Genomic DNA, 14,959 nt, shown 5'->3' with positions numbered 1-14,959 from the left:
GAATTATAACTTAAAAAGTTAATAATTGTGGAAATTGAGGGTTTTTAGATAAATTCAAAAGAATTTCCTTTTTGTTTTTGTTTTATATAATAGTTAGTAAAGTAATTAATTCAACTTTATTAATTTTTAATAAAATTGTTTTTTTATTCTTCTATAATATATTTTGCATTATTTATATTGATTATATTTTTATATATATTCTTAATAGATTGTTTAGATTATATTAATTCTATTACTTATATTAATTTAACAGATTTTTTATAAAATTAATCCTAAAACTAATTCTTTTCTTTTATATATGGTTTAATTTGGATAATATGAAATTTCGTTAGATTATTTATTAGTTATACAATATATGTTTTATCTTTTATTTCTAATAAATAATACGGATTTGTTTATTCTTTATATTCTTTCCGTATTTAAACCTTTGAGTTGATGGGTAGATTATATAGCGTTATTATAAATGATTTGTTATATTAGTTTAGTATATCTAATACCTATTTTATTGTTCATAACTTGTTGATTTTGTTTATTACCTTTTTAATTACAATCTACTATTATAAAACTATAAGTACTAATGAATTGAGATTGGTTATTTGTAAATATATTCTAAATATTAAGAATATTGAAATTAATCTATTTGGTTCTACAATGTTATTTATTATCTTAATAATTATTTATAATATTATCTCTTTTATTATAAAACTCCCTAATTTGTTAATAATAATATTATATATTTGTCTAATAACTACGTAATAATATTTAACAATTCCAATTAATTAATAGGCTTTAATTAGTACACTCTTCGTTCTAGTTAATATGATTGCTATATATTATATGAATTCCTTATTAACAAAGTTCTTTCTAATATTATATATAATATAATTTGAGGGGATAATATAAATATTTATTTAGAATTTTCGAAGTATATTGAAAATATACTTTGCAATAATATTATTTAATCATTATATTACTTGGAATTATATATCTTTATTAATAATATGTAGAATAAAATTAATGTTAATATATATTATATTTATTATAATTAAATAATTAAAATTAATATTATCTTGTAAATTAAATTTAAATTGATCTGGTGATTTTTCATACTTTTGATAATGTTAATAGAATTTGATAAGTTTATTAATCTTGACTTATATGACATTGTTATGGTTAACTTGTTGAAGTACTTATAAAAGCCTATATACTAATAAATAGTTGAAGTAATAGTATAAATGTTATAGTTCTATATTGATAAGGTAGTATATATTATTATTATTAATTTATTATATAAATTGTTATATATTTATATGTTATAAAAGTATTATATATTTATTATAACAAATATATGGGAATTGTTCTTCTATATTGCTTACAATAATTATATTAAGAATATTATTATAGTATATATTAAATCCATTTATATTTCTAAGGGATAATAAGAATAATATTTCTGTATTCATAATATGGAATTCGATGGTTTCTAATGATAAGTTTAGTTGTATTGAATTAATTAATTCGGCTTTATTAATTTTAAATACTATACTTGTAACTCCTATTGTTTTTATATTTAAGGTAATGTTCTTAATTATTATCTTATATACCACATACTGCTTATAATCCATTGTTGATTATTATACTACAGCTATATTAATAATAATTCTTTGAAATTCTCTTATATTATATTTATTAATATATATCATATTTTCAGGTTGAGATTAATATATTAAAGTATATATAAGGGATTTATTAAATATATTCTTAATAATCTTTTATTTATTTATAGATTTATTCTAAATAATGAAGCTTGAATATAATTCTTATATAAATAGGTTTTGAAGTTCGAATTGTACGAAATAAACTACAACTTTACTATCTATATCAAAATCAGAATCTTCAATAAATTCTTTATATTCGATAAGAAATTATTCAAAGTTTTTATTGAAATTATTACTCTTAAACTATTCCTTATATTTATATCAGAATTCTTCATATTCCTTTTTATTATATCAAATTGATTAATAGTCTTCCTTCTTATCAATAAAGTATTTCTTCTTTATATATGATTTGAATGAATGTTGATTACCTTGTTCGAAACCTTCACTTTAATTATATTCACCTTAATTATAATAATACTTGTAATTAATATAGAATATTATAGCTTTATTGAAATAAATTTGTTTCTATATTATAATAACTGAATATAATTTTTCTAAAAGATTTAGAATGTCTTTAATAAAATGAAAATAAGTTAAAGAGTATATCTATACCAAAGTACATATAATAATAATCTTTTAATAAAATAATTCTTCTATTTTTATTATAAAACTAAATTCTTTATATATATAATAAAGTTTTATAATCATAAATTATAGGTATTAAAGTATTATTTTTCTTTTATTATTTAATTCTATCATTATATTTTTGAGTATAATAATTTCTTATTATTATATAAAATTATATTTATGTTCTGAGCCTTTAAATATAAATATCATTAAATTATAAATCTTAGTTATTGTATTAGATAAATTGTCTAGATTTATATAATAAAAGTTGAGTATAATATTAATAAATATAATAAAAAATATGTTTTTTAATAACAATATAGGTATATCAATATATTTATAATTATTAAGAAAGATCGAGAATTTGTAAGCAAAATTATTATTTTAATCATTATATTTATTAGTTTTATTATAAAGTTTTATAAGATTATTCAAAAGCTAATCGATATTTATAGGTCTCTAAAAAAATAAAGTATTTTAAATAATATTAATACTTTTTGGATTATTTCCTCCTTCATTTCTATAATATTAATCCTAATTTGAAATATTGTTTTTTCTATTTTTATTATTTCCTTCTTTTTTATTTATATTATTATTATTATTAAATAGATTATTAATTAATTGTTTAATTTGTTATTATAGGACTATATTATTATTAAATTAATAAAATGTTTATACTTTTATTGAAATTAATTTCGATTACTTTTAATCAAGATTTTGAAGATTAGATTAACTAAAGATACAATTATAATAATATTAAAATAACCTTAATATTGAATTGTTGGGTAAATTGAATAAGTATTGGTTTTACTAGACTATAATTTTTTTTTTTATAAATAATGAGTTAATAAAAAGATTAATAATATAATTTCAAATTATTAATATTTATTGTTATAACAATGGTTTTAATAGAAAAGAAATATATAGTTTATATTTCTTAATATCTTTATTCTTATTATTATGTTGATATAGATTGGTATTTAATGGTTTAGGTGTAATATTTGAGAGTTGTAATAGTCTATTTTAATTATAAATAATTTATTTAATTAAATAATTTATTTTAATTATTTTAGAAATAATTAGTAATATTTTCAACCTTTTTATAATTCTTTCAAATATACTTGGTAATTGAAATTAAAACCCTTTTTTTTTAAAAAGTATTTATAATTTCAAAATTCAATTATTATTAAAATATTATAAATTATATATCAATTAATATTTTATTAATCATTTACTTTAAATAGATGATATACTTTATAATGAATAGTTTATATATATGAAGTTCATATTATAACTTGTATAATAATTACATTTTAGTGAATAGAAAATACTTTAATTTAAAGTTTTTAAAACTTATGATATAATCCAATCATAATTCCTTATTATAAAAATTACTGAATTTGTATTTGTATAATTTATATTTGTAGAAATCTTATATTTTTCTTTTATTTGTATGGTTAATATTGAAAAAACAATATTTTAATTTATTTATTATTAATTTATAATCATTAGATATAATCTCTAATGAAATTAGAGATTTGATGGTGGATTTAATAGATTTGATATTATTGAATTATTTCAGAATTAAATATTCAATATTTTCGATATAATGTTCCCGAGATATAGGAGAATTTGTAAATAATCCTATTATATTTGACGGATAATAAATAAATAGTAAAATATTAATTTTGTTAAGATATAGTAAAGTTTAAGTTCGAAAAGTATAATGTTAAGTTTAAGTTAAATACTATTAATTCTTATTCTTCAATATATATTATAATAAAAAATAAAATATAGATTAAAGTTAGTATAAAAGCTACCATTATATTACTAATTATTTTTATTTATATAAAGATAAATATTAAATTATATTGAAATAATATAAGAGTCTATATCTCTTTAAAGAAATATTAATCTTAATTCAAACTATACATTACAATTAAAATTAAGATGCTAGGCTTTTGATCTATAATATCACTGATTAATATTAATATTACTATAAGAATAATGAAATTAATATAATACTATGGTTCATACTATTGTTATATTGCTTGAGATTCTAAAAGCTAGGACTACAAAACATATTACTGTAATATCGGAAGATACTAGTATCAACGTTAGCGTAGTCACATGATCCCTGTCCCAACAAATACCTTTAAATAATATTAAGAAAATCTATATATAAACAAAAAAATAAAAATGATATATTTAAATAAAAGTAAGTAGAATATATATAAAAGCTTTATTTATAAGTATATACTAATATTATTTCATTTCTTATCTAAAAGAGCTTTTAATAATATAACAAATCTAATAAACATTTAAAGATTAACTTTAGAATTAAAAGCTACAAAACTAAAGAGAGTATATTACAGAGCTATATATACAATTGTTGGGACAGGGATCATGTGACTACGCTAGCGTTGACGCTAGCGTCTTCCGACACTACAGCAATACGTTTCGTAGCCCTAGCTTTTAGAACCTCAAGCAATATAACAACAATGTGAACCATAGTACTATATTGACTTCACCATCCCCATGGTGATACCAACAACAATCGACTTGGAGCTTAGTATTGTATTAGCCCGATCAAACACGATCATGTGTATACCGTGACATCAATAAGATAATTTAGATGAATTCTATTAGAAAAAACTATTTTAAGCTATAATACTATAATGATATAATAATAGAATGCTAAGAATATTATATATAAAGATTTAAATCAATCGTATTACTTGAATTGCGAGTCAGACTTAGTAAATTAACTTTTTAAATATATATAGTACTTTAATTCTTATAAATAGTAAGATTATTAAGGAGATAATATAGTTTATTTATGAGTGGATTATATTATCGAATGAATTACTTAATTTATATACAAAATTCGTCTATATATAATTATCACGGAGGTAATAGCTAGGTCTAATGATCACTTTGATTAGGAGATAGGTATATAGAGTGATAATAAACTAGATTGACTTGAGGTATGATCATAAGGGTCACACCTGCTTTATATACCCTGATCAGGCGATGGAGTCGCCTAATTAGGTATATAGGGCACACAAATGATTGAGTAATCCGGAGGAGTGCTAGGATTAGTCCTATAGGGTTACACTATATGGTGAATTCCGTGACAATAATTATATACTTTCTTTCTTAGTCTATAGAATTATTCGAGAATCTCTCATATAAAACTCAATCTTTTAATTATTTCAAAACTCTAATTTTTATTTAAAAGTACTAAGTATTATTAAACTTGTTAAAGAAAAATAGTTTTTGTAATATTAAATATAATAATTTTAAATTAAAATGAATTTTTAGAAAAAAACTCTGAATATTATAAATACTTCATTTTTATTATTACTTTTGATGACTTTTTCTTTTAAAAATAGTAAATAATTATTAAAATAAGAATATTAAAAATGACTAATATAGTTTATTAGTGCGTATATCATATTAGTGTATATACTACTTTTACCTTAATTTATACTCTTCAATCTTAATACACAATTTATTAATCATTTATTATACAATCAAATAATAAAGAAGGGAAAATACTCTTAGCTATTGAAACTATTGAAAAAGACAAAAAACTCTTAACTTAAAAGATTATTAAACTATATAATATTATATATATAATATTTATTTGAAGAATAAATAAAACAATTTCTATAATTGAATTTCGATTATAAAATCTGAAATTTATTAAAATAGAAGAGTAAATGATTATTTTATATATTCTTGATATGGATTTAAGAGATTTTTTTTTAAATTTAAAGGGATAAAAGATATAACAAATTATATTCTTAAATTGAAAGAAGGAAAAACTGTTGGAAAGTTTTAGGTATATTGATTTGTAAAATGATATAAAGAATTAAAAACATATTTTAATTATATTTATAACTTTCAAAAAGCTTTTTATAAGAATTTTAAGCTTTTTGAAGAATAATATCAATTAATTATAAATATATAAACGAAATACAATATTTTGAATAAAGATTTCTATAACTTCAATGAAATAGATTTTATAATGAAAATTATATATATAATAATAGTTATTATTAATATTAAGAAATATAGTAGAAGCAAATTAGTATAACTAGGTAATCGAGAATAGACTATAATAATAATATATAGAAATGAGACGGGTGAAATTATTCCCTTATTTCTAATAATTCAAGAATAGATTTATCTTTCTAATTAATATATTGAAATCGATCTTTCTATAGATTGAGTTATTAAATCTATATCTAATGAATAAACAAATAATGAAATAGATTTAAAATAATTGAAATACTTTAATAAATATATTAAAAATTAAAGAAAGAAGAAATATTGAATATTAATATTAGATAAGTATAAAAGTTATAAATCAATAGCTTTTCAAGTATATTATAAAAAGAATAATATTATATATTTATGTTTATTATTATATTTAAGTTATTTAACTTGATTATTTAATATTAAATGTTTTAATAATCTAAAACATTTATATAATGATCAAATTAATGGATTTATTAAGATATGTATTAATTATATTTTGAAGATTGAATTCTTTATAGCTTTTAAAGTTATATATAAGGAATTAATTATCTCTCAGAATATGAAATTAGAATTTCAAAGAACAAATTTAATCTTATTTAATTCTAAAGCTATATTCTCGAAATTAGATATTCGAATTTATATATCTACTCTCTTTTTTTTCAATTTAAATCAATAAATCTTTTAAACTCTTTATAATCTAATTAAAACTCTTTTTCAATCAATATTAATTAAATCTCAAATAACTTATTATTAATTAAATTCACTTACATTTATATTTGAGATTGTATTAGTTTTAATTAAAGGTATAAAGTAATTAGCTTATAAAAATATACTTTTGAATATAAAGATTTGTATATTTCAAGTAGTGAATAGGATATTAAGTAAATATTAATATATAAAAAAAACTTAATTATATTAAGAAGAAATACTTATTAAATAAAAAGCTTTTGATATATTATTTTAATAAAAAATTAATATTCAGATTTAATATAACAAATATTAAAAAGAAAATAAATTTAATAGAAAAGTATTTTTTATTCAATATTATAATAAATATAGAAAAATAGATTATAATATAAGAACCTATTAAAATAATATAATAGATTTTAGATTGTTAAATTCTAAATAGTTTTAATTAATTAATTCAACTATTATTGAATAATATAAATTTGAAAATATAAATTGAAATAAAAATAGTGTATACATTAATATAATATATGCATTAATAAACTACATTAATTTTAGTATATTTTTAAGTACTTTATTCGATAATATAATCTACTCGTATGTGAATTATATTAAACCTTTAATTATTATTAATTAGCAATATTACAGATTAGAAATCTAATATTTTAAATTTAATAGTAATATATATTTCGAATTAAAATTAGTTTTTCTTTAAAGAAATATAAACTATATATTAATGTATTAAAAACTTCGTACTTCTCTAACTTCTAAACAGAGTAATAGTCGACTCTTTAAGCGGTCGACTAGTTTCTAGTATTAAAATACGAATAAAGACTTATATTATATTAAAAGAGTAGAAGAGCTATAAAAGAAGAGACTCTACTTATAGAAAGTAGAGTATACTAATAGTCGATGTCTTAGATATAAAGACAACTATAAAACCTATAGTTGACGCTATAATAAGTATTTATGAAATTTAAATATTTTTAATAGAGATTATAAGATCTATTATTAAAATGTCTCTTTATCTCTTTCGAAGTATAAGAAGAGATCTTTTAAAAAGTATTATAAGAGTGCTTTTAGGAGGAGATAGATATAAGTAGTTAGCATTTTTAAGAATCTTAATGATCTCAAAATTGAAGAAATCTTATCTCATCTTTAGACCCTTCGGTGATTACATAATTTAGGCCTCCTGAGGTCACAAACGTTGCCTCTCGATCCCTGATTGGTTCGAATTATTAATAAGCACAACCCCTTGAAAAAAGATCAATATCATTTAGAACTCTAACGTAGTTTATCAGTGGGTCGGCTATATCAATGGATCAACCACTTTTACCTTGAATTATTATTCTATATTCAATACACGTTTTCTTTATAATTAATTATAAAAATTCATTCTAAAGAAGCACACATAATCTTAACTATTCAAACTATTGAATCAAATAAAAAATTATCAATTCGAAAGGCAGCTTAGCTTTATTATATACCTCAAACTACATTAGGTAATAGAATTCAAAATAAACCTAATATAACTGAAAGTCGATCAAAAAGTTATAATTTAATTGAATTAGAAGAGGAGATACTTATTCAATATATTCTTGATTTAGATTTGAAAGGTTTTCCATCTAAACTCAAGAATATAAAAGATATAACAAATTATATTCTCGAATCAAAGGATACGAAACGCATCAGGAAGTTCTAGGTATATCAATTCGTAAAGCATTGAATCGAATTAAAGACACATTTTAATTGTGTTTATAACTTTCAAAGAGCTCTTTGCAAGGATCTTAAGCTTATTGAAGAATGGTTTCAATTAGTTACAAATATACAAGCGAAATATAGCATTTTGGACGAAGATTTCTATAATTTCGATAAAACAGACTTTATAATAGGAATTATATACACAATAATGGTTATTATTAATACTAAGAGATACAACAAAAGTAAATCTATATAGCCAAACAATCAAGAATGAGCTACAGCAATAATATATGGAAATGAAGAGGGCGAAACTATTCCCCCATTTCTAGTGGTCCAGGGACAGATCCATCTCTCTAATTGGTATACCGAAACCGATCTTCCTGCGGAATAAGCTATTAAACCTACATCTAATAGGTAGACAAACAATGGGACGGGTTTAGAATGATTGAAACACTTCGATAAGTATACTAAGAATCAAAGAAAGAGCAAATATCGAATATTAATGCTGAATAGGCATGAAAACCATGAATCAATAGCTTTTCAAGTATATTATAAAGAGAATAATATTATATATTTACATTTATTATTATATTCAAATCATTTAACTCAATTATTTAATGTTGATTGTTTTAACAATCTAAAACGTTTATATAATAATCAAATTGATGAATTTATTAAGGTATATATTAATCATATTTCAAAAATTGAATTCTTTATAGCTTTTAAAGCTGTATATAAGAAATCAATCACCTTTTAAAATATAAAATTAGGATTTCGAAGAACAGATTTAATCCCATTTAATCCTAAAATTGTACTCTCAAAATTAGATATTCGAATTCATATATTTACCTTCTCCTCTTTCAACCTAAATCAATAAATCTCTTAAACCCCTCACAACCCAACTAAAGCTCTTTCTCAATCAACATTAATTAAATCTCGAATAACTTATCATCAAGCAAGCTCCCTTACACCTATATTTAAGACTGTATTAACTCTAATTAAAAATACAAAAAGATTAGCTTATGAAAACACACTTTTAAATATAAAGAATCATATACTTCGAATAACAAATGAAGCATTAAGCAAATATCAACACACAAAAAAAATTTAATTACATCAAAAAAGAATGCTTACTAAACAAGAGACTTTTAATATATTATCTCAACAAAAAATTAATATTCAAATTCAATATAATGAACATCAAAAAGAGGGAAATTCTAATAGGAAAGCATCTTCTAATCGATATTATAATAAATACAAAAAGACAGATCATAATACAAGAACCTATCAAAATAATATAATAGATCCTAGATTATTAAACTCTTAATAATTTTAATTAATTGATTTAGTTATTATTAAATAATATAGCTTTAAAGTAACAATTCGAAATAAAAGTGGCTGATTCACTGATATGGCCGACCCACTAATAAACTACGTTATATAGAATCGATAATTAGAAACGTTTTATCGGCAAAGAAAAGTCTTTTTACTCTTTGGAAGAGGTCTGTGTTTGTATGTCAGCACAATACACCTGTCTCTCACGGGGACAATTCGCTTTCCGGGGACATTCGCTTTCCCCAACTAGGAACTAGTCGGTCGTTTATGAGAGCCGACTCTAAGCCTTAGCCTTAGACTTCGATCCAGAAGTCCGTAGATCCCGTTCAATGATGGACCCTTCGCTGACTGACCCCCAGCTCGGATCTATGTTATCTTTTAAACCCTCCTTACCCTTCTTACCTTACTGCACCAGTACTATACCTATTATATGTAAGTCTTACAATTGATTTGTCGCTTCCCATGTTGTTGTTGTACGAGTGAATCATTGCCCCGCCGCATTGCATCTATAATGGATCTGCATTTTGATCTTTGAATCAATTCAAATAAAACATCATTGCCTAGGTGTTCAACACATACTTCCTTCGGGATCCGAGTGTGTGTGTGGGGGACCCGATTTTTGTGCAATGACAGACATTACTATAAAGAGTTCCTTCGGTGAACCCCTTAAAACAAAGCAATATTCGCAATCAAGCTCGAGTACAGCTACAAAATCACTTCTGATAATCACACCCTCGAGTTCTGAAAGCACTCAAAATTCCTCGACCTCACCCACTTTCAATACGCCTGTGCACGACAGCACCTACACCGAGAACGATCGAGTCGCTATAATCAGCGAGAATATGGAGACAGCGACTATCAATGGCTTGAGCACTGGTTCGAGCACTGGACCAAGGAAGACTCCTTTGACCAGGAAACTATCTTCTCCTATGATGCCACCGTTTATGGTGTCAGCTCCCGGAAAGGTTATTGTATTTGGAGAACACGCGGTCGTGCATGGAAAGGTGGGTGGCATTGCTTTAGATATGCGATCTGAGAACTAACAGTAGAGATAGCCTGCGATTGCTGCCGCGATTTCACTTCGATCATATCTTCTAGTTACATCCCTTTCTAAATCGAAGCGCACGATTTCCCTCCGTTTTCCCGACATTAATCTCTCGCATACATGGAATATCGACGACCTGCCATGGAGCACCTTTTCGCATCCGTCGAAGAAGAAGCACTATTATGATCAGGTCACATCGTTAGATCCAGAATTGGTCGCAGCCATGAAACCGCATCTTGAAAACATTTCCCCCGAGGAATCACCCGCAATACGAAAGATACACCAGAGCTCTGCCTCGTCATTTTTATACATATTTTTATCACTCGGTTCACAATCATTCCCGGGTTGTTTATATACACTTCGGTCAACAATTCCAATTGGTGCAGGTCTTGGTAGTAGTGCCTCGATATCTGTCTGTCTTTCGTCCGCACTTTTGTTGCAGATTCGCACTTTATCTGGACCACATCCGGATCAACCATCCAATGAAGCAAGCTTACAACTTGAGAGAATCAATCATTGGGCATTTGTGGGAGAAATGTGCATACATGGAAATCCGTCGGGGGTCGATAATACAGTTTCAACGCAAGGGAAGGCAGTGATCTATCAAAAATTCCCTGACGGACCTACTGTGAAGCCATTGAGGAATTTCCCAGAACTCCCACTACTGCTTGTAGACACACAGCAAGCAAAATCTACAGCTCATGAGGTTGCCAAAGTGGAATCATTGAAGCAGAAGCACCCAGCTATTGTAGATTCGATATTGAATGCTATTGATATGGTTGGGCAATCAGCCGCAGCCATGATTTCAGATCCAGAGTACGACAGCGAAGATCTTGAGTGCGTTGAGAGCTTGGGAAAATTGATGACAATCAACCACGGACTTCTTGTTTCTTTGGGAGTATCTCACCCTCGCCTGGAACGCATCCGGGAACTTGTCGACCATGAAGGAATTGGCTGGACCAAGCTTACTGGAGCTGGAGGGGGAGGCTGCTCAATTACATTATTGAAGCCGGATACTACACATGAGAGAATGGTACGCTTAGAGGAAACGTTGGAGACTGAAGGCTACAAAAAATTCGAAACTACACTTGGCTGTGATGGAGTGGGTGTTCTATGGCCCGCAGTGATCAAGAATGGGGAAGATGATGAGTTTGGGGGAGATGAAATCGACCAAGAAAAGTTTCTCAACGCTGATGGTATAGAAGGGGTTGAGGAATTGGTCGGAGTTCATGGACAAAGTGGTGATAGAGAAGCATGGAAGTTTTGGAGGGTTGAAGATTGAAATGCTGGCGATAGCATAATTACTTATTTGCCGTAGATTATGTTAATATGTTATTCTATAATGCGACGGACCGGTGGACAATAATGGAAAGAAAATGTATATACAATGATCACACGAATTAAACCACTGTCCTTCGCATTGTTAAACATTTCTTTCTTCAGCCTGACAGCTTTCCCGCACAAGGCTGACGCTAGCCGAGCTCGTCCTTTTGCAGCCTTTCAGATGGGCAATTGAGTCTTCGTTTTCAACCTCGTAACAAAGAGCACATTGTGAGATCAAGGCTTCCTTGGCCCAAATCTGGCCTCTAGCATTTCAAATTCTTAGTTTCCTGTCTGCACAGGTATTCAAGTCACATTGACCTATTCAGGCGTCTCTTAATTTGACCTCCCAGTTCACACCTCTCACAGTGACTCTCCCGAAAGCAGAGCTCGCGAAGACTAGGGTACGCTTAGACTGATCTATAGAGATATTTGAATCGTATTTGGTCAATAAATTTGCAAATACAAGCATTGCGAAGTTTGGGCGAGCGGATTTTCAAAGTAGGAAGCGCATTAGCGCAAGTGCTTGCGGAAGAGGATATTTCATTCGAGTCGTAAGACCACGACAGAATAACGGCATACGACTAAGTATATTGGCAATCAATCTGCGATATTAAAGCGGCAGAATGGGGATATACGAGAGGGATCCTATCTGGGATGATGTGGTACCAATAGCACAAGATGATGGTGAGGGCGCTTTAGCCCAAATTGCATACACGGATGAATACGCAGAGGGTAAGATTGCTATCCTTCATTCTCTCTACAAGACTCATGATATATCTAGCAATGGAATACCTTCGCGCCGTGATGGCAAGCAAAGAATACTCGCCTCGCGTTCTCGAACTCACTGAACACATCATTACCCTTAACGCAGCTCATTATACAGTCTGGCTTTACCGTGCCACAACTCTCTTTGCACTATCTTCCTCTGTAGCCGACGAACTCGCATTTGTGAACCAAATTGCGCTGGAAAATCAGAAAAATTATCAGATTTGGCACCATCGACAACTTCTCATCGATCACCTCTACCCCTCCATTTCATCCTCTCCTTCGTCGCTCAAGGTGCTCGCAGATTCGGAACGAGATTTTTTAACACAAATGTTCGACGAAGATGCAAAAAATTATCATGTTTGGAGTTATAGACAATATTTGGTTTTGAAGTTGGATATGTTTAACGAAGCGGAACTAAAGAGTGTAGAGGATTTAATAAGGAGAGATGTACGAAATAATAGTGCTTGGTCATATCGATTTTTCCTAGTTTTCTCGGACCCAAAATACTCGACCAAGGGATTGAAGGCAAATGAATTTGATAGCAGGATACCAAAGGAGATAGTGGATAGAGAAATCGAATATGCGAAATCGGCGACATATGAAGCACCGCAGAATCAGAGTTCTTGGAATTATTTGAGGGGTGTTTTGAGGAAAGGGGGTGTAAAGAGTGAGAGTTTGGAGGAGTTTGCGGGGGACTTTGTTAAGCTTGGAGATGCAGATGGGAAGGGGGAAGATATAAGGAGTAGTCATGCATTGGACTTCCTGGCAGATGTCTGGGCAGAAAAGGGAGAATGGGAGAAGGCTGATAGAGCACTTGAATTGCTTGGTGATAAGTATGATAAAATTCGAAAGAATTATTGGGATTGGAGGAGGGGTTCATTCAAGGAGATGAAGGGATAGAGTGATGAGTATGGGACGAGACAAATGATTGGTTATGAAATGGCGTTGGGGTGAAGAGCGTGAGCGTATATCTACTTCGTTTTCGCTTGCGTTGTTGCTTGAGATAGCATATACCGAGTTGCTCCCTTCTGTTGAATGAAGCTTGCATGAACGTACAATTGTCTTGTGGTGAACACATCAACTCCTGGTGATCATGTCGATGTTCCATCACAAGACGTGAGCGATTCATTCACCATACCACATGGCAATAGTGACATATCTATGACCCCTCCAAATCAAATCATCGTGTTCCTTTTCACTTTGCTGACTCGTCCCTAACATCATCACAGGAGACAAGAAAATAAACTCAAATTTCCAAACGCATGGATTGCTGAATCCACCATCTAGAAAATTCCACTCCTAATTACCAAAATAAGTCAAAGTCTCTCGCTCGTGACACAACACCATCAATACAAAATATTAGATCACCAAACCGAAAGGACAATAGCTCGAAAATAGCTCACCCCGCATTTGCGACACCTGCGCTACGCATGAAGCCATTACCCTATAACTTTAAAATGCAAGCCGTCCGGAGCATCCCTTATCATTTCAATTACCCTATAACCTCACACGCGTATCATGATTACCCTATAGCTTCCCCTGGATTACCCTCTAAAGATCCACGTGTATCTTTCTGCGCAAAGTTCATTACCCTATAACTTGTTTTTAGCGAGATAGCGCATCCCCGCTTATCGTCGGATTCCCCTTTCGTAGACTGGAGAGTCTGCAGTGCCGAAGAGAAGGAATGCGTAGGAAGCATAGGGATCCTGGTTCGTGCCAGTAAGGAGGTTATCCAGTGCTTGGGCTGGGATGGGGTTACATGTTGGTG

General features: G+C 27.5%; 2 protein-coding genes across 2 annotated transcripts; both read left to right on the top strand.

The window, feature by feature from the left end:
* Nucleotides 1-10,681: 10,681 nt before the first annotated feature.
* EAF01_002497 (uncharacterized protein) lies at nt 10,682-12,382 on the top strand (the record flags this gene model as incomplete). Its single annotated transcript, XM_038910750.1, has 2 exons — nt 10,682-11,059; nt 11,111-12,382. 2 exons carry the CDS (start codon nt 10,682-10,684, stop codon nt 12,380-12,382), a joined length of 1,650 nt encoding a protein of 549 aa, XP_038773672.1.
* Nucleotides 12,383-13,046: 664 nt separating this feature from the next.
* On the top strand, nt 13,047-14,091 carry EAF01_002496 (uncharacterized protein; the record flags this gene model as incomplete). Its single annotated transcript, XM_038910749.1, has 2 exons — nt 13,047-13,155; nt 13,205-14,091. 2 exons carry the CDS (start codon nt 13,047-13,049, stop codon nt 14,089-14,091), a joined length of 996 nt encoding a protein of 331 aa, XP_038773671.1.
* Nucleotides 14,092-14,959: the final 868 nt, after the last annotated feature.

The sequence above is a fragment of the Botrytis porri genome, assembly GCF_014898465.1.
Source record: "Botrytis porri strain MUCL 3234 chromosome Unknown BPOR_003, whole genome shotgun sequence".
Classification (NCBI taxonomy): Eukaryota; Fungi; Ascomycota; class Leotiomycetes; order Helotiales; family Sclerotiniaceae; genus Botrytis; species Botrytis porri.
Note: the sequence above shows the minus strand (reverse complement) of the source record. Positions and strands in the feature narration are given on the sequence as shown.